Raw genomic sequence first — 26,814 nt, forward strand, 5'->3', positions numbered from 1 at the left:
TGTCCTTGCTGATGGATTTCTCTTGTGGATAAGCCTATTCTCTTTAAAAATCCGTTTGCTTTGAGATGAACACGGTATAACCATTCTCTTGAAAACTCCCAACAAAGTAGCAATGTTACTTATTATAGATATTTTTTTTAAATGCTACCATTGCCTCCAAGGGAAGCATTTATGCTTTTCTCCCAGCAACAATTTTTGCACCATTGGTCTGTATACAATCGATCAAACAAAATCACTCATTCACTAACAGAGCCAGAGTAATTTGTCGACTCACGTACCATTTAAAATGGACGCTTGACCTCTGCACTCTGTTATCAAATTGAATTGCATATAGACTGGCAGTTCAGGTGGAGTTCCTGACACTCAAAAGTAATTCAAACAAAGTGAAGGATTACACTTCACACAAATCTCCACAAACCTAAATAAATGAAGCTACTGAATTATCTAAAGGACCTGGACCGACTGCTCAGCTTCATTACATGCTTTGCCGTGTACACCCCTTATAATATGTTTGGCACCTCATTTTCACAACTCTCGATGTGAGGCAGTTTTTGATCTTCCACTGAGCTGTTTGCAGGAGTCTAGTAAGAAGTCTTACAACACCAGGTTAAAGTCCAACAGGTTTGTTTCAAACACGAGCTTTTGGAGCACTGCTCCTTCCTCAGGTGAATGACCTGAGTGAGTGAATTCACCTGAGGAAGGAGCAGTGCTCCGTAAGCTCGTGTTTGAAACAAACCTGTTGAACTTTAACCTGGTGTTGTAAGACTTCTTACTGTGCTCATCCCAGTCGAACACTGGCATCTCCACATGCAGGAGTCTAGATATGTCAGTGTTAGAAATATGTATATGAAAAATACATGAGAATTGTTAAAGTTTCTTCATACATCAATTATGATGAAACAAAGAAAACAGCTTCTGATGTCTGTCAGATCTCCATTCTATTCCCTTTTCAAGATAGGCTTTATTTCAAACATTTGCGAGTCACAAAACCCCTGTATATTTTTGTTTCTGAAAAGAATGATGGGGGGGGGGGGGATCTGATCATGGTGGAGCCAGATTACTGGGAGGAAGCAATCCTGCTCCTCCTGGTCAACAAGCAGTTGCTGCAAAGGTACCTAGCATCTCCCTAAAGCTATCCTTGCTTCCATTCAGCTGCTGGGTTTCCTGAGGCCTGGGAAACCCGACGGTACAGAATTAAACTGCAAAGCAGATTAATTCAGGGACCAGCAGCTTCATTAAAATATTTAAATTAATAACCTGTTTCCTAGTAGCAGATTGGCTGCCTTCCCTTCAACCCGTCTCCACTAGACCTGGAAGTGAATGAGTTGGAATCAGGTTTAAAATTTAAATTTAGAGTACCCAATTCTTTGTTTCAAATAATGGCGCAATTTACAGTGCAGAAGGAGGCCATTCGGCCCATCGAGTCTGCACCGACCCTTCAAAAGAGCACGCAAACTAAACCCACATCTCAACCCTATTCCTGTAACCCAGCAACCCCAAACAACCTTTTTGGACACAAAGGGCAATTTAGCATGGCCAATCCACCTAACCTGCACGTCTTTGGAATGTGGGGAGAAACCGGAGCACCTGGAGGAAACCCACGCAGACGTGGGGAGAAAGTGCAAACTCCACACAGACAGTGAACCAAGCCGGGAATCGAACCTGAAACTCTGGAGCTGTGAAGCAACTGTGCTACCGTGCCCCCCCCCACCCCCCACTCTAACAAAGAGTACAGTGGCGGTTAGCAAATTGCTATAAAATTGAAGAATGTTTGCTTGGGAGATAACAGACAGCAAGGCTGGATTGTCCACACCCATTGCATCACCAACCATATCTCAGAGCCTGGCACGGCTAACTGGGAATGACCTTAGGGAATAGGTCTGTATTTGGTTCCAGGTTAGGATGGAGCCTGCTGGAAATCTGCCAACTGCTGAATGAACCCCTGCCTATGGCAGTCACTCACTTCCTGCCTGAACTTTTATTTGTCTCTACCTTCGTCCAGGCTAATAGATGGATTACCTGCCTTATCAGGCAATGCGTTGCCTTCACATATATCAAACATAGATCAATATATTTTATAGGTACGGCTAGAATTTAAACCTTTCTGACTGAAAGCAGTGACAGTGTAGTATGGCTGCCCGACCTCACATACCACTGCATTACATTTTCTAAAATATAGAGAGCATTGATGGCATCCTGCAACCCATTTATTTTGTCAGCAAGTTATTCTGCAAGTAGGTTATATTATAACAATATGTGAAGGTGAGTGTGTGGTAAGGGTGCCAATTATAATTTGCAGCTTGAATGTACACTTTAATGAAGAATGAACAATGAAAGAGCTTTATGATAATGATGGATTTGGTTTGAAGCACACAGTAAATTTGGAACCGATCGGCAGGCATCACTTTCTCCCATGGATACTTCAGCTATCGACATGATAGTCTCTTGGGTAGTCTTACCATGGCAACTTCCTCAAGGTGTCCGCACGGTAGCATGGTGGTTAGCATAAATGCTTCACAGCTCCAGGGTCCCAGGTTCGATTCCCGGCTGGGTCACTGTCTGTGCGGAGTCTGCACGTCCTCCCCGTGTGTGCGTGGATTTCCTCCGGGTGCTCCGGTTTCCTCCCACAGTCCAAAGATGTGCGGGTTAGGTGGATTGGCCATGCTAAATTGCCCGTAGTGTCCTAAAAAGTAAGGTTAAGGGGGGGGGGTTGTTGGGTTACGGGTATAGGATTGATACGTGGGTTTGAGTGGGGTGATCATTGCTCGGCACAACATCGAGGGCCGAAGGGCCTGTTCTGTGCTGTGCTGTTCTATGTTCTATGTGTGTTTTATTCCACGTCCATTCTCAGGTTGTGTTGGCAAGGTACAAGGTAGTGACTGGCTTCCATCTCCTTAGAAGGCATGCTGCACTGCTGTCTTCTTGGGAGAAGGGATTGGGTATGCAGGTGGGGTGCCATACATGACAACTTGCCTTAAGCAGCAGATCTCTACTTTATCAATGCACCAAGCAAGGAGTTTTATTATTTGCCCACAAACTTTTTTTCTTCACTCTCCAATTTGTTTAATCTACATTTTTCCTCCTACACCTTTTAAAATATACTTAAAGCCTTAGTCAGGATTGCGACTACTGAGTGGCCACATTCCTTAAAAGGTTAGCTGCGACCTTTTTTTTGGTAGGCTCCTCATGTTGGGAGCTGTCTGTAAATTCAAGAATTCTTAGGGCGAATGTTGGAAAATTGCAGGTGTTTTCCCGAGAGTGAGGTCAGTGAGCATTATGCAAAAACATGTTAATTAATGTCAACGTCTGCAAGAGAGCCACAAACTTACTGACTGAGCAGCTACCGGCAAGTTCGCTTCACAAATTTATTTATCCTGTAACTCCAAAATTAGTTTCATAATTCAGGTGCTGTGCAATTTCAAAGACCAAGCTGGCTGTAAGCAGGCTGACCCAATAGCTTTGCTCACTGATGGCTACATATGTCTTAGGGATGTTATTTCTATTGGATAAAAAAAATGAAGGAAAAATAGACAAAAGTACATATTCCAAACATAAGACTAGTCTGTAAATGTCACTTAGCACAATATTTCCCTCATACAAACATTTTTTTGCATTCCAAACACACACTGCTTCTTATTACCCCGTACCAGCCTCCCCGAACAGGCGCCGGAATGTGGCGACTAGAGGCTTTTCACAGTAACTTCATTTGAAGCCTACTCGTGACAATAAGCGATTTTCAATTTCAATTTTTCAACTATTAAAATTTTTTAAAAAATGTATGAACACAGTCTTGCCTGAAGGGCTCCATGCAGTTCAAGCCATTTGCAAACTATGTTACTTAGTTGCTTTCAGTTTGTACATCGCAGGTAGTGTTCACATGATTTGTATCCCTCATCAACAATCATCTCTACATACTTCGGAAAAATCTATTTTATCTCAGGTCATCATCAGCCATGGCTCCTTTGTAGCACTCCAATCTCTTAGGTAGAAGACATTGGAATTCAGCCCCTGACGAGTAACGTTGAGTACTTAAGATTCCAGTGCAGTACTGAGGGAGTGCTGCTTTGTTGGAGGTGGCACCTTTAAATGAGACATTCAACCAAGGCTCCATTAACCCTCAATAAATGGCTGTAAAGCAAACCAGTAGCACTATTTGAAAAACAGCATTGGATTTGTCCTGACCAATATTTTTTCCTGGGTCAACGATCACTAAAACATGGACATATATCCAGTCAATTATCACACTGCAGTCTATGGGACTTTGCTGTGTGCAAATTGCCTATTGCATTTTGAGACAACAGTGAGTACATTTTGAATGTACCCAATTAACTGTTAAGCTTTGAAGCTATAGAAACGCAAAGTCTTTCTTTTCTTTCATTTACTTTACTTATAAAATTAATGTTCAAAGCAACAAAAAAAGGCAGCTAAGAAGATTACATTACAAGATGATTTCATGTTCTAACCCACTAATTTTCTTCTGGAGTTCTCTTCCTGAAGGTAGTTCTTTAGTGATTATTTGCCTAACCACAGCAAAGTGCCTAGATTTTAGTGGGTCAAAGTGCAGGCCTCAGGTCTACCTCAGCCAGGACAGGGATTGAATGCTGTGTTGCTGGCATCAGTTTGATACACATGCTGTCCAGACAAACAAGCTAACCAGACCCCAGTATACAGGCTTTGAAATAAAGAAAGAAAACAACGGTGGGTTGATATAGCCACATCATACTCAGCATGTTGCTTGTATTGAGTAAACTCCCCAATTTGATACCCTCAGCAGAAGGTCATGCTTAAAAGGAGTGTGGATCAGAGATTAGGTTGCAGCACTGTTCTCAAATTTTCCATGCTCTATCAGGAAATTTACTCTTCATGCGACTACAACAGAAGGAACTTCTTTCACAAATGATTATATATTGAGCCACATTTACCACAGAGTCATGGGGGGTTGGGTGAGAGACATGAATTGGCATGAAGATGGCATGGGGTATGCGTGGAGGGCATGAGTTGGCACGAAGGAACATAGCTGGAGTGTGAAGAGTGAGGCTAGAGGTCCCAGCAGCTTCTAAACATCTTTCATGCTGTTCTTGAAGGGCTAGGTAAAATATTGGAAGCTTAAAATTCAAAATGATAGAAAAATCACCACAAAGTGGGTTACTGTTCAGATAACTGTTTCAGCTTTGTGTTGATCATAAAGCTATTTACATTATTGCAGCAATAACCATGCAGCTATTATTCTTTGCTGTCTTCTTCGAAGTAATGATGAAGATGTAGCCAAGAAAGTTAAAAAAAGGCTTGAAGAGCCTCATTCCAAAGTTAAACAGGATGGAAAATGTGAAGGGTGTAGAAATGTTCACAATTATTCTTTTATCTGGCCAAACCCACAAAGCCCATGTTAGAGCAACTGCATTCCCAACATCAAATCAATGACATTACTTCAACTCTCGCTGCACAAGTTTCATTCAACAAAGTAGCAATACTAATTGATTTTTCTTTTGGGCCATTTTTCTGTCTGTTCATTCCACCACTGAAACATGTTCTGAATGCCATATGTAGCTAAGAGACAGAAACCTTAATTGGGGACATCAGTGTTTCCATTCCTCATTTTTCAGTATTTGAGACAGTCTCTGGAAGATTTGCCATGCTTCTAAAACAAACAAAGGTTACCCGACCGACTGGTTTGGTCTGCACCACCACGACAGTGATATACAAAATATATTTGAGTCAGAAATGCCCTACTTTTCAGCATGCTTTATAGTTGCCTTCTGGTGCTAGAGCAATTCCAATTTCAGGAACAGCACTCTTACGGATCTGCTAAAACTGAGGGTGTGATCAAACAAAAAAAAGAGTTCTGTTCTGGGCGAGATTAGTGGGGTGCGGGAACGACCCAGCTATCGAACGGCACTCTGAATTTAAAAAATAATAACCATTATTATTGTCACAAGTAGGCCTACATTAACACAGCAATTAAGTTACTGGGAAAAGCCTCTAGTCGCCACATCCTGGTGCCTGTTCGGGTACATTGAGGGAGAATTCAGAATGTCCAATTCACCTAACAGCACGCCTTTCGGGACTTGAAATGAAATGAAATGAAACTCGCTTATTGTCATGAGTAGGCTTCAATGAAGTTACTGTGAAAAGCCCCAAGTCGCCACATTCCGGCGCCTGTCCGGGGAGGCTGGTACGGGAATCGAACCATGCTGCTGGCCTGCTTGGTCTGCTTTAAAAGCCAGCGATTTAGCCCAGTGAGCTAAACCTTTTACTTCTGAGTACTTTTGACTTGTGGAAGAAAACCACACAGACACGGGGAGAATCTGCAGACTCCACCCAGACAATGACCCAAGCGGGAATAAAACCCGGGACCCTGGCACTGTGAAGCAACAGTGCTAACCACTGTGCTACCATGCCGTCCGGGTCCTCAGCAGGGAGCTCCTGCAAGGCTGGCTGTACCAATTGGTCACTGCTGGCACCTGGGTAGCAGTGTCTGGGTGGCACTGCTAGGCACCCAAGGATCACCAATCGCCCGGGATACCACCTCTCCAAGTGCCATTCAGCCTGGTCCCCTCTGAGGAGACCAGTGCTAAACGGTGCCTGGATAGGGTCTCCTCAGTGAGGCTGGTATATCCCGGGGATAGGTTACATCTGGCGTAGACATAGTTAAGCGAGCAGTTAAGTTAATGCAGGTCTGGATCCCGTCCATTGTAGGTGGGATCCAGATCGTGAGATCTCATTAGATGGTACAGGGTGTAACGACTGTCGGGAATCCCGGAAGAGGCCTCTCACGGGATCTGCATCCCATCCCAATTCTGGTGAGACGCAGCCGGTAAATCACATCCAGAGAATATCGTATCAGCAGGCAGCAAAGATCATCGTAAATTTTTAACCTGCAGTCCATTGCATTTTACGAAAGATCTTATACCACAATTCAAGAGCAGAGTGTTCCCCTCTACATAACTTACTACAAAAGTAAGTTGCTATTTCTGAAGCTAGGTTTCTCTGTGCCAATATGTTCTACAGTAATAGTTGCTATATTTTCTGATCCAAAGCCTCCTAACGTTCACAGGACTGCACATTCCAGGGCTGATGTCTCCCGGAGCTCCCTACTTGTCTGTCCTCTCCATCCTGCTCTTACTCCCAACTAGTCTGCATTCCTTCCCATTCCTGTTTCACCTCCATAGCTGCGTTCCACAATAGACATATGCCAGCTATTCCAGTCTCAATTTCTGGATTTTGCTGCTTCCATCTCAGAAATTTAGCATCATGATCCAGCTCCTATTGCCTCAGAATTATCCTCCTGTCCACAGTTATCCCATGCGATCTACAACCTCACCCACCAGAATGGGCCTTAGGGGCTTTGCCTTGGTAATTTGCCTGCATCCTCTCCAGTGCTTCTTTCTTTGTGGGCCTTGGGCCACTCAGCAGGCTGCACCTTTCCTGACTTCTAGCCCTTTCACTTCTCTTTAAAAGCACTTCAAACACTATTATTTTGTTCAAACACTGACGTACCCTCAAAGAACTAAACCCCTGTTCCCCATTCAGTACTGAGAAATAGATTTTTAGTTTCAGGACCAAGAACAGAACAAAGAGTAACCCAAGAGCAGAAACAGACACAAAGGAGAAACGGAGAGAGAAGCAATGGTGATAGGAAACATGAAATGCAATTGGGAGAAGTGACAGATTTTTAAAAAAGAGTAGCAGCAACAAAGCAGGAACAAGGGTTCATGGGTGAGGCACAAGTAGGTTATGGAATTATAAAATACATCACTCACTTGATATTGTACATCTTCCAAGAGACAGGGAGGTCATGTCTTACATATCTGTTAGAATTCTTTGAGGAGGTAACGAGAAAGTTAGACAAAGGAGAACCAGTGGACGTGATCTATTTAGATTTCTTGAAAACCTTTGACAAGGTGCCATATAGGAAGCTGTTAAATAAGTTAAGAGCACGTAGTGTTAAGAGTAAGATACTGATATGATAAAGGGGTCTTTTTCAGATGGCAGCCGGTGACTAGTGGTGTGCCTCAGGGGTCGGTGTTGGGATCACAACTTTTCACAATATACATGAACGATCTGGAAGAAGGAACTGAGGCCGCTATTGCTAAGTTTGCAGATGATACAGAGATATGAAGAGGGACAAATAGTATTGAGGAAGCAGGGGGCTGCAGAAGGACTTCGACAGGCTAGGAGAGTGGGCAAAGAAGTGGCAGATGGTGAGGTTATGCACTTTGGTTGGAAGAATGGAGGGATAGACTATTTTCTAAATGGGAAAAGGTTTAGGAAATTAGAAGCACAAAGGGACTTAGGAGTCCTAGTTCAAGATTCTCTTCAGGTTAACGTGCAGGTTCAGTCGGCCGTTAGGAAGGCAAATGCAATGTTAGCATTCATATTGAGAGGGCTAGAATACAAGAGCAGGGATGTACTTCTGAGAGGCTGTATAAGGCTCTGGTCAGACCCCATTTAGAGTATTGTGAGCAGTTTTGGACCATGTATCTAAAGAAGGATGTGCTGGCCTTGCAAAGGGACCAGAGGAAGTTCACAAGAATGATCTCTGGAATTAAGAGCTTGTCATATGAGGAGTGGTTGAAGACTCTGGGTCTGAACTCGTTGGAGTTTAGAAGGATGAGAGGAGATCTTATTGAAACTTACAGGATACCGAGAGACCTGGATAGAGTGGACGTGGAGAGGATGTTTCCACTAGTAGGAAAAACTAGAGCCCGAGGGCACAGCCTCAGACTGAAGGGACGATCCTTTAAAACTGAGATGAGGTGGAATTTCTCCAGCCAGAGGGTGGGGAATCTGTGGAACTCTTTGCTGCAGAAGGCTGTGGCAGGCAAATCACTGAGTATCTTTAAGACAGAGATAGATAAGTAATTGATTAGGAGGTCAGGGGTTATGAGGAGAAAGCAGGAGAATGGGGATGAGAAACATATCAGCCATGATTAAATGACGAGCAGACTCGATGGGCTGAATGGCCTAATTCTGCTCCTGTGTCTTATGGAAAGGAAAGCTATAAAGGGACTGTAACGTCCAGTCATCATGCTGCTGAGTAAGGGAATGAGATGGAAAAGAGCATAGTAATGATATGGGGACTTTTTTCAGGTCATTAGGAGAATCAAAGCTGAGATACACAAGAGATTCCAGAAGTAATAAGCTAGAACTAGGACACCATCCCATGTAACTGAGGTTGGTGCCAAGTAATTGGTGCCAGAGGCTGGTTTAGCGCAGTGGGCTAATCAGCTGGCTTGTAATGCAGAACAAGGCCAGCAGCACGGGTTCAATTCCGAACAGGCGCCGGAATGTGGCGACTAGGGGCTTTTCACAGTAACTTCATTGAAGCCTACTTGTGACAATAAGTGATTATTATTATTAATTGAGGAAAACAAGGCAAAGTGTGCAGATAAAGGGGAGTATCAAACCAACAGAGACAACAGCGGGGATGAAATCAGTCTTGGTTCTAGTACAAAACAGATGACAGAGAATCAGCAGTCTGTCTTATGCCTTGCTCGATGTTAGTTTCTATTGAAGTTGATGGAAATTAATGTTCAGTGGATGGTAAAATGGCCTGTTGATTTGCTATCACTCATTATGCTCTATTGCCTAAGAACAGTCACACTCATAGTGCAAGAATTAAAATGAAAATGAAAATTGCTTATTGTCACGAGTAGGCTTCAATGAAGTTACTGTGAAAAGCCCCTAGTCGCCACATTCCGGCGCCTGTACGGGGAGGCTGGTACGGGAATTGAACCGTGCTGCTGGCCTGCCATGGTCTGCTTTAAAAGCCAGCGATTTAGCCCAGTGAGCTAACCAGCCCCTGGACATAGGAGCGAAAGGAATCCATAAATTCTAAATGCATTCAAAGAAATTCAGGCTTTAACTTTCATCATCCACAACCCGCCACTTCCCATTTGATTACAGGAGGAATAGAAGATCACAAAGCACCAATCACAGTGGATACAGCGAAAGAGATGGGCAAAGACAGAGAGAAATACACACCAACTCGACAACAATAGACAAGAACTGAAACATTACCTGACTCAGCCGTGCCATAGAGATTGATTAGTCTATATTTAAAAAAACTTATTTCATTCAGTGCACCCTTGCGAGGTTTTGGAGTCGAATCGTTATCTCGGAGGTTACTGAACACCAAGGTTCCAAAAACAATGCCTGCCTTTGGTACACACTTGTGGTGGGTTATCTCCCAGCTGCAGCCTGCTTTTGAATGTTTGTTAATCACACTGCTGTTTCCTTTCTTCTAGCCCAAGGCTTTCTCTCTATAATCTCTCCTTGCCCTTTAGAGCTCTGAGTTAAAGCTACATATTCTTTCTCTGCTGCTGTCTTTTTAAACACCTTGCTTGATAAACAGAAGGGTTATTTCACATTAGCAAGCTGCCCTGAGTAATTATATAATATCTAACAGTTAGTTGTGATCTTGCTATCTTCATTATTGGGAAAAAGCAAACACAGTCCTAATGTCTCGGCAAACAAATGAAATGGACTAGATGAAAGAGAGCAAGAACCCAATGGAAGAGACAAGCCCTACAGCTGGCAAGAAGAGGTAGTTCCCAGGGATGGGTAGAAAGAGGGTACATATGCTCTTGAGTGTTCTGTTGAGTAGGAGAGATGAAAAACGCCACATTAGGGGTGAGAGACAGGGAGATTGAATTGTAAGGGAAGGAGTGAGCTGGCAGCTCATATTTAACCTGCTTTACAAGTATAGAACCTGGAAGGTCAAGGGAGGCAAGGACAGCTTTGGGTAAAAATATGTGCCTACACAGCATTGTTTGTACTCCTGACTCAAGCTTCTTCCCTTGGAAACATCCTTCCCCACCCTGCCTCAGATGCCCAGCCCTGATCGATCAAGGATTGGAACACCTCCTCCATAACAACTGCAGGATCCCTCTGCTCTACAACTATGGTGTACTTCTCATCTGACTGTATGACTGCAAGCCAAGCTTGTCAATTAGGCTGACCTTTGGGCGAGGACCTTGGGAAAAAAGATACATGCGGGGGAGCCACGCGGTCTTGTGCCCGTTCTCATCCCAGCATCACCTACCCAACATGCCTCTGTGACTATTTGGCTATGAACATTCCAGAGAAGGTTAATCTATTTCTATTTAAATATTTCTATATAGGATTATAGCGGTGTAATGGCTGTAACTTATAAAAGAGAAAGAGAAATAGCTCACTGCTAGATATCAATGTGTTACTCAGGGAATAAAAAATAACAATAATAAATATATCTAATTACCCTATTTTCTCCAAACTGGATATGATTAGTCGACACTCAGGCTGTGAGCAAAGCATCCGCAATTGGAATTTTCATTTAACTGACCCCCAACTCACTAAAACCCAAGGCAGATCCAAATAAAAAGCAGCCTAATCAAAAACAGTTCAAAATGAGAAGTGTTACAGGAAACCAAGACAATTAAAGTGTGATTCTCTCTCGTCCGCCTAAACAAAATGGCTATGTTTGGACAAGTTTAACTTTTGATAAGATAAATTCCAAATTCTTAAGCACAAAGGGGTTGAACTTAAGGGCGCAGTTAATGACCTGACCACAAATTACACCCGCTTTCAGAAGTTTCCTTCCCCTCGGACTCCTGACAAAACTCATTTTCATACCTGCCACGGACCAGTGCGATGGGGCAGTAATTTTAAAACTTAATTTAAATGAAATAAAAAGATTCCTTTGTAAAATATTGCTTGACATATTTAAGAACGATAACTTTGTGAAGTTTGATTAATACAGCTGAAAATGGGTGTAATCACAAGGTGTACACATTTCTAATGGTTGTGTCAACCCATCAGCTGAGAGTAACTCGGTTTAAAATGATTGAAACCGACTTCAAAAAAATATACAGAACTATTTGCCAGTTTCTCATGGCAGAGTAGATTTTAAAATATGCTGATAATTAAAGTCCTTTCACCCAAAGGAATCAATTTAATATTTGTGGCCTCCTCATAGGCCTGCAAACAAGCACAATTAGCAGAAACTGCCAGTAATGCTTAATTAATCCAGGGAGCTTGGCCTATTCTGTAGGTTGTGCCGGCATCTAAAATGTTATGTTTTAAACTAGTGCAGAAGTCATAAAAATTGATTTACGCTGATTTGCACTTAAAACTCCTCACTCATTTGCACAGCTTAAGCCGATTTTGGGCAAATTGTATCTAGTAAATCAGTGTAACTGACTAAAACCTCTACCTCTATAATAACCTTTAGTAAGCGTACCAGTTGACTTGTGACATGGTTCTTTCCTACGCAAATTTCAGTTCAAGGTAATTGTTCAAACATAAATATGGAATCACAGGTTGCAGTGCTGACAGAATAGTGCGTGGTCGGCTCCACACTGCAAGCTGGTAGATTCTGCCCCTTCTCCCCTATGGAGAATAAAAATGAGGACAATTGTGGCAGAACCAGCATTATCATTCATACTCAGACTCGGATATTTTCTCCTTAAACAGATATCTTAAAAAATTTAAACAAGAAAGTGGAACTATGACATTGTTAGTAGTTGAGTTTAGTGTTTACGAATCCACGTCCAAACGCAAATGGTGCATTGTAAAATCACAGAGTATCAATGCGACTACACTACAATGTAAACCCACCAACTAACCCGATAACAATGACAGGACAAGGCCATTTGAAATTACAGACATAATCTTAAAGGATAGCTGCTTAATGCAGGTGCAGATCGTATCTAGTTTAATTGGAAACCTGCTGGTTTTGAGAAACTTGAGCTATTAAATCAGGATCAGCAGAATAGCATTCATCAAGCTTAACTCTGTAAACTTTCCAGTTATGTGCAATGTGTTTTGTTAGTATCAAGTGTGCCTGATAAGCATTGTGAGATGCTACTGTTTTGACTGTGGAAAAAGTAAATTCCTGCACCCAGCAATGAACTTTTACAATCACTCAAACAATCTTAGTTAAGTTATCTGAAACTTAATTTAAAAAATACAAGAATGAAAAGACTTAAAAGGCAGGTTGTGGGATTGGTTTGATGGAAGAGGTAGCCCTGTCCATCTGCTCCTTATTAACAGGTTTCCTCTTTCTTTTGATGGTCCTTATCGGTTCAAACGTTAATGGCGTGAGCATGCTTCTTGCAGAGTGGCTTGTCCTTTTTGGAATAAAATGGCTGACCCTCTAGGTTCACATGGCACACCTGAGGAAAAGAGAAATTAATTTAAAAACCAGACACTGGAGTCAAACCTAACCTTTACAGGCCATTTTGTAAACTGGTATTTCAGAATAGCTTTGCGTCATTATTGAGGTAGATGAACAAACAAATCATGGGGCTATCCAGCTAAGCTTTCTTTCTCCAGAGCAGAGGCAGGCAGCCCGATTCTGAGGCATTTGCCAAAGGTATGAATTCTTTAGGTGAGGTCAGGAAGTGTGTAAAAGCAGTCAAATGGCTTTTCTTTCATAGAATTAGAATTTACAGTGCAGAAGGAGGCCATTCGGCCCATCGAGTCTGCACCAGCTCTTGGGAAAGAGCACCCTACCCCCTATCCAAGGTCAACACCTCCACCCTATCCCCATTACCCAGTAACCCCACCCAACACTAAGGGCAATTTTGGACGCTAAGGGCAATTTATCATGGCCAATCCACCTAACCCGCACATCTTTGGACTGTGGGAGGAAACCGGAGCACCCGGAGGAAACCCACGCAGACATGAGGAGGATGTGCAGACTCCGCACAGACAGTGACCCAAGCCGGAATCGAACCTGGGACCCTGGAGCTGTGAAGCGATTGTGCTATCCACAATGCTACCGTGCTGCCCTTAATCTTCATGGGAAAACAATTCTACACTCAGCAACTCTCACACATGACGCTGCTTATTGTGGCACATTGCGAGATCCCATCCTACCAATCTACTGTAAAGTAGGGAAAATGGAATTATGGAACAAGTAAAGGAATATTGCCGCATTAAATTTGTGCACATGCTTAAAAAGTGAAGTAACAAATGTTTCTGATGGATTCCATTCTCCTTCATAAATTCAAAAGGCAAATCTGTCTGCAGGTTACTCCTGCTCTCAGTTCTTGAGTTCTTGTGCATTTTTAAAAAAATTGGAGTATCCAATTATTCTTTTCCAATTATGGGGCAATTTAGCATGGCCAATCTACCTAACCTGCACAACTTCTGGGTTCTGAGCGTGACACCCTCGCAGACTCGGGGCGAATGTATAAAGTCCACACGGACAGTGACCCAGGGCCGGGATCGAACCCGGGTCCTCAGTGCCACGAGGCAGCAGTGCTAACCACTGCGCCGCCCCTGTGTTCTTGTGCTCGAGACAAATTTATTATGCGTTTCACTTTATGGCATACTGAGAATGCCAGAAAATAGCATCACATTCGCACACATATTTCTATAAACTGTTTCTATCTCAAAAAAGGATAGCGGGTTGTTTGAAGAACCATCACTTCATACGTACAGCACAGACGAAGCAGGTGTCATGCCAGGTATAACCCAGTGCTTCAATGAATTTATCTCCAGCCTCCACAGGGAAGTCACAGCCATGGCACTTAGTGCTGAAGAGGGCAATGTAATCTGGCGGAATGGGGTGAGAAAAAAATCTCTTACTTGAGTAATTATCAGCGAGAAGAAACAGAAGACGTAGAAAATCAAACATGAGACTGCCCAAAAATGTAAACAATAGAACGGAAACAACAAACTAAAAGTGTGCCTCAATTAATTAATCTGGCACGGTGCTCGGGGGACATTGGGAGTGCCAGATAGGAACTACCCGGGGACCTCTTAATGCCGGGGAGACCCCTCTCCCCAAGTGCTGTTCCGCCTGGTCCCCGTTTGTGAGGACCAGTCTTAAACGGCTTCCGACTGGGGTCTCCCTGGCGAGGCTCAGAGATCCCAGGAGCCGGTTTGATCTGGCATTGGCAGAGTTGAGTGAGCTTTTAAACTCACTTAACACTGAAAGTCTGGGTCCTGCCCATTGTGGGTGGGATCCAGATTGTAACATCTCACGAGATCTTGTGAGATCTCGCGAGGCGTAGTGACTGTCGGGAATTCCGGAAGAGGCCTCTCTCGGGACCTACCGGCACGTCCCATTCTGATTCCGGCGGAATCGCACCTAAGTGCATTTATAGCCCTGTTGTAGATCATGTGGAGCATGCGTGTTACCTCCAGACCTAACAAGTAAAACTTCTTCCCTACCTCATAATTAGACATTACCCCAACCTGGCTCTTACCCACCATAATTACCCTTATCTCCACTTTGATCTTCCCCATCTTTGACCCTTTCCACTCCCTGGCTGTGACCTGCTGCCTAGGTGTTGCTGCCTGATAGGCAGGCAGCCTATCAATCAAATTGGCTGTCAGGTGAAAAACCTAGTGAAAAACTTTAAAATGCATCTTATTGTTAATTTCAACAGGGTGTTTGAGAAACCCATACTATTGGGGTTTTCCAACTGTATTTCCTCCACACACTTGCACTCTCCCCATACCCCTTGATGCCTTCAGAGTCTAGAAATCTATCCATTTCCATTCTAAATATATTCAGCAATTTGGCCTCCACTTCCTTTCTGTGGTAGAGAATTCCACAGGTTCACCACCTTCTGAGTGAAGATGTTTCTCCTCATCTCAGGTCCTAAATGGCTTTATCGTATCCTGAGACTGTGATATAGGACAGAGGAATATAGGAATTAGGAGCAAAAGTAGGTGATTCAGTCCTTCGGGCCTGCTCTGCCATTCAATCAGATCATGGCTGATCTCTTCCTGGTCCCAAATTCCACCTCCCTACCTCTTCCCAATATCCCTTTAACCCGTTTTTCATCAGAAATATATCTATCTCCCTCTTGAAACCATTTAATGATTCAGCCTCCACCGCACTATGGGGCAGCGAGTTCCACAAATTCACCACCCTCTACATGAAGTAGTGCCTCCTCATCTCAGTTTTAAATTTACCGCCTCTCAACCTATATCTGTGACCTCTTGTTCTAGATTGCCCCACAAGGGGGAATATTTGGTCTACATTTACTTTATCAATCCCTTTTAGTATTTTATATACCTCAATCAGATCCCCTCTTATCCTTCTAAGCTCTATCGAGTATAAGCCCAAACTGTTTAATCTCGCCTCATACGTCAACCCCTTCATCCCCCTGGTCCTAGACCCCTGCTGCCAGAGCAAACAACATTCCTGCATTCAGTCTGTCCAGTGTCAGAATTTTATATGTTTCAGTAAGATTGCCTCTCATTCTTCTAAATTCCAGTGAATACAGGCCCAGTCGACTCAATCCCTCCGCATACAACAATCCTGCCATCACAGGAATCAGACTGGTGAACCTCTGCTGAACTCCTGTGATTGCAAGTATATCCTTTCTTCAATAAGCAGACCAAAACTGCACACACTGTAGTCACACCAAGGCCTGCAAAACTGCAGTAAGACATCCTTGCTCCTGTATTCAAGTCCTCTTGCAGTGAAGGCCAACCATTTGCCGTCCTATATTGTCAACACTTCCCAAACTATCACCATTTAAATAATACTCTGCCATTCTGTTTCTCCTTCCAAAATGGATAACTTCACATTCATCCACATTATACTGCATCTGCCATGTTTTTGCCCACTCACACAACTTGTCTAAATCACCAATATTCAAAAAGCAACCTCAACACGACAATGATATGGATTAGAATTTTGCAGGTGTTAGTGATCCGGGATTGGGATCGAACCTGGGTCCTCGGCACTATGATGCAGCAGTGCTAACCACTGCGCCGCCGTGCCGCCCTTTGCTCTTCGTAAGTTAGCTGATTTTCTCTCACTGCTTATTCATGATGATTCATGGATAGCAATCCATCACCCAACATCCAAAGACACTGCACCCAAAACAGCTGAACATTCACAATAGCGCATTAACCCTAGGCTACCTCCATTTCACTTAATAGTTGTTCACTCTGATAGCAAATGCCTACTTGAACTTTCCTATTAAAATAACGTTAAATAAACATAATGTGAAATCATTAGCCTATTAAAGAACAGCTGCATGGAAAATAAGAATTCCATTCACCATCCAAAGACAGGATTAGAATAGTAGATTTGTACTGAGCTGGTGAATCTCTTTTAACTTCCATTTGATAGTGACAAATGGGCAGTGGGCTAAGATGCTGTTGGAGTGTTGAAAGCATCCATTTTGTACCAGATCCTAATGGGAATCAGTGGCGATGTTGGAGAAGCGTTAAAGAGACTAAAATTGGGAAAATAAATCTGTGTTTCCGCATAAAAGCTATTATTTCAACAGTAGACCATGGAGGATTTGTACCTTTTTCACAGTAGGGCTCTCCATCTTCCATGTGGAAAAGACTGTTCCCAAAAGATTTCCCACAGGCAGCACAGACAAAGCATGTGGTGTGCCAAGTCTGTCGCAAGGCGTGCATTACTTCCTGCAATGGACAACAGATCAGCAATTTCAGAACACTAGTCTTCACAGCCATTGCAAACAATGATGAGTATAAATCAAAGAAAATAAACATTTTACCTTATTACAAGCATTTCTCTGTCAGGTAATCATAGTGCCTTTAGAATTAAATGAATATATCTTAACAGACAAATTCAGCACAGAGAAAAATGGCATCTACCCGAGGGCAGTACTGACATAAGGATATCTTTACCAAGAGTTTCTGCCTTTAGTAACAGAATGGATTAAAGCTACTGTTATTTCCCAAATATATATTACGGAATACTCCAACCAGGGTGGGGAATGGGAAGCTGACCAGGAGGCATTTGCAATCTGGAGGTGATAAGACAGGAATAGATTTTTCAGCAGTAGTTTGTCTCAGTAACTAATCAACGGAGTTCTTGGTAACTGGTCTTTGACAAAAGCAAGCAACAGCAATAGTTACATAGAATATTGACAATACAGAAACAGGCCATTCAGCCCAACTGATCCATGCCGATATTTATGATCCATCCGCGTCTCCTCCCATCCTTCCTCGCCTATCAGCATGACTCTATTTCATTCTCCCTCATATACTTATTTTAATTTTAATAATAATCTTTATTGTCACATTGACTTACATTGACACTGCAATGAAGTTACTGTAAAAAGCCACATTCCGGTGCCTGTTCGGGTACACAGAGGGAGAATTCAGAATGTCAAAATTCCCTAACAGCACATCATTCGGGACTTGTGGGAGGAAACTGGAGCACCCGGAGGAAAACCACGCAGACAGTGACCGACGCCGGGAATCAAACCTGGGACCCTGGAGCTGTGAAGCAACAGTGCTACCCACTATGATACCGTGCCGCCCATTTAACCTTGCATTTATACTATTCACTTCAACCTGTGGCAGTGAGTTCCACATTCTCATCACTTCAGATAAAAGTGTTTCTTCTGAATTTCTGATTTAATTTCTTGGTGAACATCGTATATGACGGCCTCCAGCTTTGCTCTTCCTAGCATCTCTCTTTGACTACTCTTTCAAAACCTTTCAGAGTTTTAAAGACTTGTATTAGGTCACATTTCAGCTTTCCCTTTTCAAAAGAAGAGAGACCTGACCTATTCACCCTCTACTGCCAGGTATAACTTTAAAGTTCTGGTTTCATCTTTGTCAATCTTTTTTGCACCCTCTCCTTTTTATGATATGGCGGCCAGAACTGGATAAGATACTCCACCATTTTACACTCCACCTAATGTTTTCCATCAACTTCAATTCACTGTTGCTTGTTTTGTGCTTCCCCTGGAGACCAAGGCAGGAGAATGGGGATGAGAAGTACATCAGCCATGATTGAATGGCAGAGCAGACTCCATGGGTCAAATGGCCTAATTATGCTCCCATGTCTTATGGTCTAATTTCACCCTCAACTACCGATTAGAATGGGAGAGGTGATAACCTCCATTCTATAGGGTGTAGAAGGACCTCTGCAGGGGATCCATTTGTGATATGGTACTGAACCATATAGGCTGTGAAAGTTTCAGCTACAAGTCCCCTAGTGTTTTGAATTAACATATCTGTCATGCAAGTAACAACTCCAACACCAGATCCATCCTCGTATTGCCCTCTCTGTACTGGACATAACTACTGTAATTGTTTCTCCGGTACCCAAATGTATATATACCTCCCCAGTCCCCCCACCGTTCCCCCCCCCCCCCCCCCCCACAAACAGGTGCCTACTTATTTTTAAAAAATAATATTGCTAACTGTAGAGTTGCTGTTGAGATAGTGCACAATATCGTACCAGTCTTTTTCTTTATTTTTTTTTTCTCTTCTTTACTATATATTTGTGGGCAGCATGGTAGCACAAGTGGATAGCACTGTGGCTTCACAGAGCCAGGGTCCCAGGTTTGCTTCCCCGCTGGGTCACTGTGCAGAGTCTGCACGTTCTCCCCGTGTCTGCGTGGGTTTCCTCCGGTTTCCTCCCACAGTCCAAAGACGTGCAGGTTAGGTGGATTGGCCATGCTGAAATGCCCTTAGTGTCCAAAAAGGTTAGGAGGGGTTATTGGGTTAGGGGAATAGGGTGGAAGTGAGGGCTTAAGTGGGTCGGTGCAGACTCGATGGGCCGAATGGCCTCCTTCTGCACTGTATGTTTTGTCTAAAAACTGTAAATATACTTTCTTCAAAAACCCAATAAAAAACATTTATAAAAAAAACTTATCTGTCATGACGGGCTGTACAATTGTTTTGATGGACCTTTAAGGCGGGGAGGGGGGGGGGAGGAAGAGTAGTAGGATGGGATTTTCAGTCTTGATCATGATCAAAATGCATCCATTTGTTTGGAGCTAAAATCAGGCCAGCATGTCAACATTAAAAAAAGACAGGACTCCGATTGGCTTTGATGCCAGTGTTTCTGTTCCTGATATTACTCAGGAACCCCTGCACGTACGCAGTTATCTAACTGCCTGAAACTGTCAGCAATATAAATGAAGCACATTTGGCAGCAAGGCTGCCAAGTTGTATTTCAGAACTGGTTCCAATGGATGTGGTTTTACTCTTCTACTGGATTGATGTCTATTTGAGTTTCTCTCCTGATTAGGTGCTGCCACCTACTTGTGTCTATGTTGTGCTGAAGGTTTCACTTACCCCCATGATCTTTGTGTTACACTTGGCACAATCTGGAGCAAAGAACTGCTCATAGCACCGTTCACAGTAAATATTGTTCTGTTCCTCGACAAATCCAGTATCAACCAGTGAGGTCTTACAGTAAGTGCAGTTAAACTCTTCAGGGTGCCAGGAGCGGCCCAAGGCCACAAGAAAAGGACCTCTGGAGACAGGGAACATATGATACATAATAATTAAACAGCAATGATTTGGACAAACTTACTCATCTGTTTCCCACTGTGATTCTGGAGCTGGTAGTCTTGTATCGCCATTCCTTGCAGGAATTCAACCAGTCCATTTTTAAAAATCTGTTCCACCACCCATGTTTGGAATCAGTTCCACGATTCAATTCACCTCTTGCTTCAATAAAATTGCCTAAATTTTCTAATTTCTTATGACAATATTAATTTTAAACTCTGCCCTTCAATCCAATAACTCATAGAAACACTTTCTCTTATCCCAACTATCTGTACTCGTGAACAACCTCTCCTTATAACACAATGCACCTTCAGTTAGGTCAATCCCAATTACACACAGCTTCACAATTACTCTGTTACATGGAACACTGTCATTACCTTCGCAAAGAAATTCAAAGTTGGTCAGACATGACTGCCCCTTCTGAACCCTTGCTCCTCATTCTGATCAAATCTTGTTTTTCTAGATAATTCCCCATCCCATGCAAGTGCTGATTTGTAGTTTATCAGCACCCCCATCTGCAGCCTTACAATATTGGCAAAAGCTATTAATTCATCATTGAAGATAGAAGACCATTTCTCCAGTTCTACTATTTCACAAGTCCAAATCCATGCCAAACTCAGGACATTCCCATTCACTTCACCTCAGCACTGGCCTTAAACTTGCTCCTTATTGTCTCTGCTCCAATTGCCAGTTTCTTCCAAACCAAGCCTAATTTCTTCCCGTTGAGCCCTAATCCTTCAGTCTACAAACATTCCTGCTGCTTCCCATTGTTTTTAAAAACATGTAAAAGACAGAAATTCAGTTAATTTAGTAAAGGAACATGTACTTATTTTTTTTAATTTTATAAATTTCGAGTACCCAATTCTTTTTTTTTTCCAATTAAGGAACAATTTAGCGTGGCCAGTTCACCTACCCTACACGTCTTTTTGGGTTGTGGGGGTGAGACCCATGCCGACACAGGGAGGATGTGCAAACTCCACACGGACAGTGACCCGGGGCCGGGATCAAACCCAGGTCCTCGGCATCGTGAGGCAGCGGAGCTAACCATTGTGCCGCCTTGCCGCCCGCAAAGGAACATGTACAAAATCCAGACAAATATAATGAACTACACACGTTGAGAGGAAATGAATGGGAACGAATGGGCAGATTTAGAGAAAGTTAGAATTAGAGTCAGAGCCAAAAGAGAAACGGATGTGGAGGACATTGGGAGAATTTTGCCTTGAATTTTAACCTTCCCACCTCAATGGGCTGGGCAGGGGTTTAAAATATCAGGATAGGACAACGCTATCCCATTCTTCAGATGTGGAAGTATATAATTCAGGCCACTCATACAAAAGGCAAACAGGCTCTAATTACCAAAATCAAAGTGGCAGCTGGATGGCATTGAGACATGGGAAGGCATTGAGACATGGGAAGGAGTTACCGCAGGCTTCGGGACCTCGACATTGGGAGCAAAAGTGGGGTCCCAAGCCCACAACCACCAGCAACAGGACATGCTCGGCAATTTCCCAGAGGCTGCCTTCGGATTGGTCACTTCCACGCTCAGCAATGGGCTCTTGCTACCACAGGGTCTGAAAGCTCGGCAATGCCACTGGAAGAGGTCGGTGCTGTTGAGGCAACCTGGCGATCGAGTGGCCTCAACGAGGGAAGTAGAAAATTACAGATGTGGGGGAGGCCAAGCTGGCAGGCCCCTCCAATGTTACATTGGGGCCACAGGGGCTGCCTTTCCCCCAGAAATCCCTCCTTGGGGCTGTTGGCCCCCTGGCAGCTGCCTCCATGAAGTCGGCTGCCTCCTTCATGATTCCCAGCCTTCCAGGATTGGCCTAGAGTCTCCAGGAATTTAAGATCAGTCTCCAGTACACCTTGGAGAAAAATCATTGGAACATTTAAAAAATAATTCTCTTTGAACATTTCTCTTTGCAAGATATAAAAATATTGAAAATGGGTGGGAAAGCCTGTTTTGATTGACCATCAATCATCATCCAGTTGGGGAATGAGTCTTTTTGCTTTCCAATTATCCCATTCTTCAGATTGTAGGAAGGCCGTACCTCACAAGGATGGATGTGTTAGCTGACTAATGGCTGGACTGCGGAGGCAAGTCATGTGATGGAAACTCCAGGAATACATTTAATCACAGTTAGCGACCCGATTCTCTATGTGGTGGACAGCAGCCAACCGAATGAATGGATTCCAATTGGATTGTTAATTATTTAAATGGGTTGCCTGCCTCCGTTTAGCGGGCAACCACTATGCACAACCACTATACCACTTCACTGGCAATGAGACTGCATCGGGGGGGGGGCTGTACCAACATGACTCTCTGATAATTTACTGGCCCCCATTTCCCCTTACCATCTCCCAGCCCACCACTCTGAGCCCATGAAAACCTTGCCCTTGAATTTAAAAGAAACTGAGGGGGAAGCCCTAAAACTGTGGGATCCCAACTACCCGAGCGGTTGCAGGAGCTGCCAGTTCCCCAGGGTAAATGGCTTTTTCGCTGTTCCGTGGATCAGGAAAAGAAGTGCCCCCACCAAGCCCATCTGCTCCCAATGTGGTCTCCTCTATATTTCATAGAATTTACAGTGCAGAAGGAAGCCATTCGGCCCATCGAGTCTGCACCGGCTCTTGGAAAGAGCACCCTACCCAAGGTCAACACCGCCACCCTATCCCCATAACCCAGTAACTCCACCCAAAACTAAGGGCAATTTTGGACACTAAGGGCAATTTATCATGGCCAATCCACCTAACCTGCACACCTTTGGACTGTGGGAGGAAACCGGAGCACCCGGAGGAAACTCACGCACACACGGGGAGGATGTGTAGACTCCACACAGACAGTGACCCAAGCCGGAATCGAACCTGGGACCCTGGAGCTGTGAAGCAATTGTGCTATCCACAATGCTACCGTGCTGCCCCTAATATCGGAGACACCAAACGCAGACTGGGTGATCGCTTTGCTGAGCACCTTCAGTCTGTGCGCATTCAGGACCCTGATCTTCCTGTTGCTTGCCATTTTAACACAAGACCCTGCTCCCATGCCCACATGTCTGTCCTTGGCCTGCTGCAATGTTCCAGTGAAGCTCAACGCAAACTGGAGGAACAACATCTCATCTTCTGGTTAGGCACGCTACAGACTTCCGGTCTCAACATCAAATTCAACGACTTCAGATGATTAGCTCTCCCCCACCATGACCCATTTGCTTTCATCCCATTTCATTTTAACTGTCTTTTACCATTTCTTTCTTGTCTTTCTGAATATATATTTAACCCCCACCCCATCTTATCCACCTTTCCTTACCCTTTCTCCCCTTTGTCTCCCCCTTCCCCCACATCCACATCTGTCACAGTTCACCCTCTGATGTTTCTCTGCTGTTTGGCCTTTCACACCTTTATTGTCTCCGGGCACTGCCATTAGCACTCTTTCCCCTTGGTTTCTGTGGCCATTAGCACACTGTTTCCCTGGGTTTCTGTGGCTGTGACTCACCTTTCATTCTCACTCCACAGTATAAATATCTCCCACTTTCTCTGTCTGTTAGCTTTGACAAAGAGTCATTGGATTCGAAATGTTAGCTCTTTTCTCTCCCTACAGATGCTGCCAGACCTGCTGAGATTTTCCAGCATTTTCTCTTCTATCAGGAAACCTTTGGTCTTTCCCTGCTGTCCCAGGATGTTGCCTGGTATGGAGGGAAGATCTTATGAGGAAAGGCTTAGGGACTTAAGGCTGTTTTCGTTAGAGAGAAGAAGGTTAAGAGGTGACTTAATTGATGCATGCAAGATGATCAGAGGATTAGATAGGGTGGACAGCGAGCCTTTTACCTCGGATGGTGATGTGTAGCACGAGGGGACATAACTTTAAATTGAGGGGAGATAGATATAGAACATAGAACATAGAACAGTACAGCACAGAACAGGCCCTTCGGCCCTCAATGTTGTGCCGAGCCATGATCACCCTACTCACACCCACGTATCCACCCTATACCCGTAACCCAACAACCCCCCAACCTTACTTTTATTAGGACACTACGGGCAATTTAGCATGGCCAATCCACCTAACCCGCACATCTTTGGACTTTGGGAGGAAACCGGAGCACCCGGAGGAAACCCACGCACACAGGGGGAGGACGTGCAGACTCCACACAGACAGTGACCCAGCCGGGAATCGAACCTGGGACCCTGGAGCTGTGAAGCATTTATGCTAACCACCATGCTACCCTGCTGCCCCAAATATATAGGACGGAGATAGATAGATATAGATAGATGTCAGAGGTAGGTTCTTTACTCAGAGAGTAGTAAGGGCGTGGAATGCCCTGCCTGCAATAGTAGTGCATTCGCCAACACTAAGGGCATTCAAATGGTCATTGGATAGACAAATGGACGATAAGGGAATAGTGTAGATGGGGTTTCACAGGTCGGCGCAACATCGAGGGCCGAAGGGCCTGTACTGCGCTGTAATGTTCTATGTTCTATGTCCCGATCTCCTGCCTCTCACAGTCCTCTCAAATTCCAGCCTCCCCCACTGGTCACTGCCACTTCCTCTATCCCTTCCCCAATCTTTGAACTTGCTTTCCCCAGATTGCCTGGAAAAGTTCGCATGGGTCCCCGACCTCCTGTCTCTAGTGTTCTCTTCTGTCTGCCAGCCATACTGTCCATTTGACTGGTTGCCCGACAGGAGCTGGAGTTGCAGTATGTTGTTAAAGCCTTGATGTTAAGATTGTAAGGGTCTCTACCCTGCTGTGTCTTTGACCGCTTAAGGCCTCTCCTGTAACCTGTTCATTAATATTTGAAAGCCATAGAGAAAAAACATTGAAGATAAATAGAAATGCTGAAAAAAACAGACAGCACTAGAAAGATGGTTAATACAGACAGAGGGAGGCAATTTTTATCTCTGGTCTATGAGCACTGAATTAACAATTTTACAGTACAAAATGAAATGCTGTCTCTCCCACTCACAAGCACTATGTATTACAGGAAATTCAATGTGCCTTGTTCAATGCCTCAGAACTGTTCTTAGTTCTAGGTGAAAATCAATGTAATTCCAGCATTGTGATGGACTGGACCAATCAGTCTGAACCTCACCCACTGTATAGAATCCCAGGGGACAAACCAGCGTTTCCCCACGGCCATTTAACAATAGCTTGTGCTGCATCAGCCCCATCCCACTCACTTCTATTGTATCAAACACTGGGTAGGATCTACCGGTCGCATTCCGCCTGAAAAAGCACGGCATGGTCGGTAGATGCTGGGAGATCCCACTTCCAGGATCTACGTGGCTCGCCACATCTCGTGAAATCTAACACAATCTCGTGAGATGTTGCAATGTGAATCCCACTCAATTTTTTGCAAACCTGCATATTAGAGTGAGACAGCTAGTGTCTCACTCTGTGTTCCCAAGGTCTACCCAAGTCGTGGGATCCCTTTACCTTGGAGACCTCTGGCGAGTGCCATTCAGTGCTGGTCTCCACAAATGGGGTTGTACCTGGCACTGCTTGTGCACTGGGGAACCTCCTTACATTGAGTCGGGGCTGAGGGCTGCCATGTCAGGGGCTCGCTATCGGGACGCCATTTAAAAACATGTGCTGCAGGACTCTGTCCCCATTCGGGTAGATCGCACCCATAAATCCAACAAATCACTCCCTGCTCAATTGTATACAGGATTGGTGCTATTACGATAGGCCAATTACAATATCTTGCTGCAGGCAGAAAATGTTCCCTGTCTATCTATTTTGGAATGCACCACAAGAGTTAGGGAGTGTACTTTCATTCCAAGAATTTGACGTGGGAAGTATTTCAAAATATAAAACCGATGTTTTTCTTCCCTTTCCATTGGGTGGATACAGGATCATAACAAGGAAAACACGGTCGAGCACTTCCCACCATGTGACATAGGTACATAGATACATAGAAGATAGGAGCAGGTGGAGACCTTTTGGCCCTTCGAGTCTGCTCCACCATTCATCACGATCATGGCTGATCATCCAACTCAATAGCCTAATCCTGCTTTCTCCCCATAGCCTTTGATCCCATTCTCCCCAAGTGCTATATCCAGCCACCTCGATGTTAGCGCTGACAGGTGAGTCACTGCTGGTTTAGTTGAGGCAATGAAAGGGGCAGTGCAGGGTGCTGCTGGGCAAAGGCAATTCAAGATGCTGTGATGTCAATATGATCATAATATAAATTTGAAGTATCAATGTGGGGGTGGGGGGGGGGGGGATAAATCATGCTCATTCCATTCATCCCTACGTTGTGTAGTGCCCATTAAAGGCATAGTGAGTGTTAATGCTTCTTCTGAACCTTCAAACGTCTACCCCATCTCCAAATTACTCCGCCCCCTTGCGACTGCCTCATAGATCTACTCTAACCTAACTGCACTGACTGGGCTCAACAGCAGAACCACCCAACGTCCTGCCCTCCCTGACCAATCAGTTGCTGCTGGCAAATTCAAATGAACGTCTAACCCTGAAGATGGTACACCCGCTTCCGTGGAGCTGCCTGTGGGCTCAGTCCGCTTATCGTCTGCCTACTGGGAGCTGCCACTTCAAAATCAACTATCTGTATCTCCTAGCTGGAGGGAGACAT

General features: G+C 44.1%; 1 protein-coding gene across 1 annotated transcript in view; it reads right to left on the minus strand.

The window, feature by feature from the left end:
* Positions 1 to 12,680: 12,680 nt before the first annotated feature.
* ldb3a (LIM domain binding 3a) overlaps positions 12,681 to 26,814 on the minus strand; it is a 179,893-nt gene continuing 165,759 nt past the window's right edge. Inside the window, exons 15-18 of the mRNA XM_038783275.1 lie at positions 20,023 to 20,203; positions 17,265 to 17,385; positions 14,426 to 14,541; positions 12,681 to 13,154 (exon numbers count right to left, since the gene is read on the minus strand). Coding sequence (XP_038639203.1) covers positions 13,065 to 13,154; positions 14,426 to 14,541; positions 17,265 to 17,385; positions 20,023 to 20,203 — 508 coding nt within the window. The 3' untranslated portion in view covers positions 12,681 to 13,064. The remainder of the gene's footprint in view (positions 13,155 to 14,425; positions 14,542 to 17,264; positions 17,386 to 20,022; positions 20,204 to 26,814) is intronic.

The sequence above is a fragment of the Scyliorhinus canicula genome, chromosome 22, assembly GCF_902713615.1.
Source record: "Scyliorhinus canicula chromosome 22, sScyCan1.1, whole genome shotgun sequence".
NCBI lineage: Eukaryota > Metazoa > Chordata > Chondrichthyes > Carcharhiniformes > Scyliorhinidae > Scyliorhinus > Scyliorhinus canicula.